This window comes from Alosa alosa, chromosome 24 (genome assembly GCF_017589495.1).
Source record: "Alosa alosa isolate M-15738 ecotype Scorff River chromosome 24, AALO_Geno_1.1, whole genome shotgun sequence".
Taxonomy (NCBI): domain Eukaryota; kingdom Metazoa; phylum Chordata; class Actinopteri; order Clupeiformes; family Clupeidae; genus Alosa; species Alosa alosa.
Genome location: NC_063212.1, coordinates 23,574,515 through 23,581,763, shown reverse-complemented (window position 1 = coordinate 23,581,763; position 7,249 = coordinate 23,574,515). Strand labels below are relative to the sequence as shown.

The 7,249-nt window shown below is 43.0% G+C and overlaps 1 protein-coding gene across 1 annotated transcript in view; it reads right to left on the bottom strand.

Moving 5' to 3' along the window:
• The window catches only part of LOC125289319 (macrophage mannose receptor 1-like), a 578,909-nt gene that overhangs the window by 612 nt on the left and 571,048 nt on the right, over window positions 1-7,249 (bottom strand). Inside the window, exons 2-4 of the mRNA XM_048236072.1 lie at window positions 3,166-3,330; window positions 2,389-2,724; window positions 122-465 (exon numbers count right to left, since the gene is read on the bottom strand). Of these exons, the coding sequence (XP_048092029.1) occupies window positions 122-465; window positions 2,389-2,724; window positions 3,166-3,330 (845 nt within the window). The remainder of the gene's footprint in view (window positions 1-121; window positions 466-2,388; window positions 2,725-3,165; window positions 3,331-7,249) is intronic.

Below are 7,249 nucleotides of genomic sequence, written 5' to 3'. Positions count from 1 at the left end.
GAAGAGGCCAGTTTACATTACATTAATTTGTATAACACGACCCCAACACACAGCCACAGACACACGCACACACACACACACACACACACACACACACACACACACACACACACACACACACACAGATGCAGATGAAGTTGAGTTTGTCGGTCTCAGTCAGGTTGCTGACCCACTGCCCCCCTCCAGACTCCACTGCCCCCACTCTGTGTTTACAGGACTCCACTTGCTCTTGTCCTGGGGCCCAGTGGTTGTAGCAGACGGTCTCTCCACAGACCCAGAACCAGCCCAGGCCGCAGGCGTGACGCAGGCCCAGCCACACGTGAGCAGTGGAGGCTCCTTTAGCCCGCTCCCTCACCCAGCGCTGGACCCGCTCAGACGTCACAGACACCAGGTCCACATGGTGCTCTCGGCAGTACTGCAGCGCCTCTAACCAGGTCTTATTGTCACGGACCAGAACCAGCTTGTCTGAAGGGAAAATACAGTGAGAGAATACTGATGCCTGCTCAGTGCTGGAGTCCTTTGAAGATTCTCATTTTATCTGCAGTATCTAAATGTGCTGAGTGGCGACAAGGGACAGAGACAGTGCCATCACAGAGAGGACCACCATTAGGAGCTAGTACCACCATTACAGAGACAGCACCATCACAGAGAGGACCACCATTAGGAGTTAGTACCACCATTACAGAGACAGCACCATCACAGCCAGGACCACCATAAGCAGCTAGTATCACCATTACAGAGACAGTACCATCACAGAGAGGACCGCCATTAGAAGTTAGTACCACCATAACAGAGTCAGAGAGGGCCGCCATTAGAAGTTAGTACCACCATAACAGAGTCAGAGAGGGCCGCCATTAGAAGTTAGTACCACCATAACAGAGATAAATCCACTAGGCCCAGAGATAACAGCCCCACTCCACCATCTTTAGGTCATCACCACATCTGCTCACGATCATCAGCAGTAGGGCTGAACGATTTATTGCATTTGCGATAATATCGCGATATGATGAAACACGATTTTCGAACCGCAAAGGCTGCGGTTTGTAATATGTGACGTCACCAAAACGCATTTATACTTGCGCTTGCCGACGCGCCACCGACTCTTCTCACTGACCACTGAAGAAGCAAAAACATAAACAAGAGCACCAGCTAACAGTGTCAAGAAAGGTCTGATCAGTAGAGCTACTTTGGTTAAAAATAAACCTCTTCATTACCTTTTGCTCGAACCTACCATGTCCCTGGTTCTAGTTCATAATTCCTCTGTGCTGCTACTCTGGCTGGTAACTTCGTTCACTTGTCCAGCTGATGATTAAAACTCCACGACTGTTTAGGCTGCACAGCAGCCATTCACCTGTGCACTGGGGACTTTGTTTACTGGAGTACAGTGACAGTGGGGGCATTTGCGATATCCAAGGGGGTTGGCGGCACAAACATGTCATCTCACAGGTAATGAAATTGATGCATAATGTTATCCGCAAGTAGTTGACACAGCTAACCACCAAAAACCCAGCTGTTATAACATTAGCTTACCAGGCTCTAGGCTACATACATGCTGCTAACTGCTGATAACTTTGCCTGTTTAAAGAGTTTTGTCTCCGCGATTGGCTTTGTTGTGATATGAACAAACTAGTTAATTTGCATGCATGCGTATTGCGCTGCGGTGTTGATGATGCTAACCTTTAGTTAACACCGAGCCGAACGGTCATTCGGCCGCATTTATTTGCGCTACAACAATCTACAGTAATTTGTTCTGATTCACGTGCAAGTAGCCTACAGAGGAGAGGAGAGGAGAGGAGAGGAGCGTGTGTGTGTGTGTGTGTGTGTGTGTGTGTGTGTGTGTGTGTGTGTGTGTGTGTGTGTGTGTGTGTGTGCACCGCGCGCGTATGGAGAGCACAGGAAAAGGAGAAGCCGTGTCAGTGCCACTACATGTAGACCTATTTGTTAACTAACGAAAGAAGGTCATATCTACATGAAATAGAAACGAATCAGAATCATTAAATGTTTACAAGGCTGGAAGTTCAACAAATATAGGTCTACTAATGTGATTAAAGTAGTTAAATAAAAAATATTTCATTCATCAATCTTATTCAATGACCTAATGCCATCATAACATAAGCCTGGGCTCCAGGAAAGAACAGTTTATGTTTAACTTATCTAATTTTGTGTTGGTCATACTATAGAATAATATATTGCTTGTCTTTGTTGAATAAGACAGAAGATAAAGAGCTTAAAAATAATTGCATATCGCATCGCAATTGCAATATTGGTGAGAAAAATCGCAATTAGATTTTTTTCCAAAATCGTTCACCCCTAATCAGCAGTTCGTTATGATGTCTTTGTTTGAGACTGAATACTCACCAAGCAAAGAGAAAAAGGACAGTGACTCACCTTCAGAGCAGATAAAGTGACTACGATGGTAACAGCCTCTATCGTTCCAACGAGCACCGGAAGCATTCTGGATTTCAGCACAGAACTCCTTCCCATCAACATCATTGGGTTCTCCAGTGTTCCAGTGGCGGAATGAGGAGCTGCTTCCATCTGACCACTCCCAGGCATCTCTGAACAGGCCGATCCAGGCACCTCTACTTCCTCTAACGTCCTCTATCTTGTCATTCTCTGTCTGATTCCTCACACAGGCCAGGTCTGTGTGGTTCTCTCTGCAGTATCTCTGAGCATCTGCCCAGTTCTTCCTCTCAGTGACCAGCACATGTGTGGAGTTTCCTCCTGTGGTAATGCATGGGTCATGGTTAACTGGGAATCAACACAACGTTATAGTGTGAACTAGTTTGAGTAAGACAAACTGTTGAGTTGCACAGTGTGGCTGCCTGTATTCATGAGTGAGTCTGAACTAATGTCAGGTACATGAGGTCATTACACACTGATTTGTAGATCTGCACAGTTTGAATGCATGTGTTGCTGAGAATGAATAACTTGGTTGCTTCTCACCATCATAGCAGATGAAGGGAAAGCTGTGGCTACACATGAAATCATGCCATTTTCCATGTTCTTTCATAACCACATACTCTTCACCAATTTTATTTGGTTTGCCTTGAGCCCAGTTCCTGAACTCTGTCTCATTCTCTCTGTAGAAATCCCTGTCAGCCAGAGACCACTGCCACTTAGGACTGTTTCCCTGCTTCAGCCCGATCCAAGCATTTCCAGCACCTGCTTTATGGATCAGGCTCTTCAACTTCTCCATCTCTGTCATGTTGTCTATGGTGGCGAGGTCAGTGAACTCCTCTCTGCAGTACTGCTGAGCTTCTGTCCAGTTCTTCTGTTCCTTCACCACATGGAACTGACGTGGCACAGAGGAGGAGAGACTGCCCAGACCTGAGAGGAGAGAGGAGTATACACACACACACACACACACACAGACACACACACAGACAGAGAGAGAGACATGACTATACACGTAAAGTCCACATACACACACACACACTCACAGACAGCTGGGTTGGTTGATCAGCACAAATAAACATACACAGGCACATTAGGTGTGTATACAAACAAACAGTATGCAAACACACACACACACACACTCAAGTAGACTGACCTGAGACCAGCAGTATGGTAATGAGAGGCAGGTTCATGCCTGAGGACATGAAGAGAGGACATCACTTAGAAATAGACACACACACACACACACACACACACACACACACACACACAAACACTCAGAGCTGTGTGCAGATATTAAGACACAACCATGACTAGCTGTGCAAGCTAAATACCTCTGAACCAGACCAGAATCATTACATACGATACTTGACCCATCATGTAAAGACAACGATGTGTGATATGAAATAAAATATACCCCACCTTATGAGCCCAGCGCTCAGTACCTGGAGGAAGGTGAAGAGGTTTAACCTGTCTGTTGGTCTGTCTGTCTGTCTGATGGTCTGTCTGTCTGTTGGTCTGTCCTAGTTCAGCCCAAATGAGGTGCTCTGCCTTCCCAAGTCATAACCTCTTTTTGCCCTTGAGCAAGGCACCTAACCCATCACTGCTCCCCGAGCGCCGCTGTTGATGCAGGCAGCTCACTGCTCCGGGTTAATGTGTGCTTCACCTCACTGTGTGTTCACTGTGTGCTGTGTGTGTTTCAGTAAGTCACGGTTGGGATAAATGCAGAGACCAAATTTCCCTCACAGGATCAAAAGAGTATATATACTTATGCTTATACTTAAGCGCTCCAGAAGTGACTGGGCACGTTCACCCTGCCGTTTACAAACACCGGAGGGGTGGTGCTGGGAACCACTCCAGTGACCACATAGACATGATTGGGAAGGCAGTTCAGGTTGTATTTGGGTAATTTCCAGTCTCAACAGCACGTACTTTTTCCACACACTAAGTTCTAACACACATAGGCCTATCCCCTCTCGCTTTCTCTCTCTCCATCCCTGCACACGGTGCTTTCTTAAAGGAGCTGCACCATTTTACAACAATTGCATCTACATTTTCATATTAGAATGTTTTGTCAAGTGTAATCTTAAACTACCGTGATCAATTTAAGTTCCGTGCCCCCACAAGGTCATGGAAGCAGTAAGTCAGTCGCATCAAAAATAGTAGTGGCACCCAAGTGACACCTTGTGGTTGTTTGTGTCAACTGCAGTTTGTGCCATTTCTGCTGAGAAAATGGGGTGCGTGATTCATGAAGGAACCCGTCCAAACTTAACGGGGACCCACTGTACTTAATAAATGACTGTTGTCTCTAAAGGGTCCATGCACATCTCCGTAGCATGACCTACCTTTGTGAAGTTCTTTTTTCTGATAATGCCCCGCTCTTTTCCCGGAGTTTTTGCCCAAACTGCCCCAGTCAGTTCTACAGTTTTTTTTCAACTGCTTACACACTAAATCTTTTCTTGTCACACAATCTTCCAAACATCATAACCCCACACCAAATATGCAAAACCATACACTAATTCTCAGTGTCTGACTCAGTTTTCAATTGACTAAAACACATTTTGCAAAACACCACACACAATTTTCTACCTAACACACAAAAATCTAACAGGAAGTAATTTGATTTCATTTTTTCAAACACAACCCATCAAAATGCCACTAAATCACCAGTGCTTCACTCTCTCTCTTCACATGTGTAGACACTCTTTACTTTACTGAACACAATCCAATCATTGCCTTAGTATAGGTCTATGAATAGATATACTCTATATATAGGTATGGACCCTTTCAATCTGCTCCTAGAGGATTTCCGGTTGAAATATTCAGAACCAATGCAGATACTTTGAAAGGGAAATTACAGTAATCGGACTTACAGTAATGTTCTACAAAAAGTAAAATTTGTCTTTTTACTCTATTTTTGTTTGTCCCCATGTGACAGTACCATTAGCTCAATACATTTTTATGTGCCTCCAGAAATGCCTTAGGAACGCTTAGGATTGTTTGTTTCTGCAGTTGAAAGGGTCTATAGGCCTATGAATACATACTGTACATGACCCCCCCCCACACACACACACACACACACACACACACTTGTCTTTGGAAAAAGCAAAGCAATTTGATAGTATAGTCAGTCATTTTCCATCTTAGGCAAAATCAGTGTTTTCAAAACTCCATGTACATCTGGTGGTCACTGTATTCTGCTTTGCTTTTTTTCTTGTTAGCTGTAAAATACTGTATTCGCAACAGCAAATTATTTGGGAAAAATCACTATTTTTGGTTTCAATATTTCTTGCATTTTTATTGTGTATTTTTAACTTATCTTTGTTGATACCATAACTTTCACTCTTGTATGGAAATACATATAGAAAGCCTAAGACAGAAGAGCTTTAGGTTTTGAGCAACAGTGTGTACATGATGTATCCAAAATGTCATATTATGAAAAAAGTGTTTGTAATGTGAGGTGAATGTTTGGTTTACAAACATGCCCACCTCAGTCTTGAAATCGTTGACTTCCAAAAAAAAAAACTGACACATTTCTGCAGTTAAACAACAATAAAAACAAACCCAGAGGCCCTCTGGTGCATTAGTCCTTAACTTCTCCATATAATATTGTAACAATCTTGCAAAGTTGTTTTAGAAAGGTCTTTATTGGTTACGCACCAAAACACACAAACTATAATGCCGGGCCAGACCTGGCCCTTATGCTCCAGCACTAAACATCTATGTGAGGCTGTATCTACAACACACACTAGTTAGACCCGGTTATGAACACTGTAATCAACTATAAACATAAACACGACAGTCAGGGCGACAACATTGGTAACTTGCATGGTTAACATTAACATTCAACATAACACATCAACCGAACAGCATCATGGGAGCACAGTCATCAACAGCTAGGCTCAGATCATTACAATATATAGAATATATATATATATATATATATATATATATATATATATATATATATATTAGAGATGCACCGATATGGAATTTTAGGGCCGATAACAATAACCAATATTTATTGGTTTGTTGTGGCCGATACCGATACGATAACCGATAATATTACTCTTGAAAAAAAATTGTGAAAAGTGATTTGGGGAAAGCATTTAATAAGCATAATTTTTTGCAGTAATTTTACCTACCACCAAATGATGGACAGACATCATAATAGTCCTCAATAGTACAGCAGTCAACATAACAGTAGCCTAACCCTACAGTATGTGTGGCTCCTTTAAGTGAACCTGACGTCAGTGAATTGCGAGTGAGTGGCTAGAGAGTATAAATCGTTTTCATTTAGGACTAAACACTCATAAACGGCTCAGCTGGAAATAAGCTACAGTATTGCGACCAAATCAGAGTTTGTGAGGGAAACTTAGGTTTAGTTTCAACTGTGGGTAACTGAATAAAGCTGCAACTCCTCAGACTGTATCTTATGTCCGTCTACTCTGTTGCGCACAACCTGCTGCAGCAGAAATGAAAGGGATGTAGCCCCGAAGGTTATAATAACTTATTATGATGACCTGTCTGGAACTGAAGCAGGAATGGTTAGCATATTTCTAGGTAATAATACAAAACCCAAGCTAAAGTAATGAAAATATAATACTAAAACACAACTTAGAACTAGGCTTACTTATGTACTCTTCCCATAATGAGTTTATTTGTTTCCCCGACCAGCGCGGTAAAGTGCAAACACATCAGCACAAGACGACTCTAGATAGGGCTGAGCTCCGCTCTGGCAAGGTTAAATGGCAGATCATTCACGAGAGGATTTTGAGATGCACAGATTCCCAAATGAACGCATATCCACAGATTTTGTTAGAGTGGTGAAATACATTCACACCGCTGACAT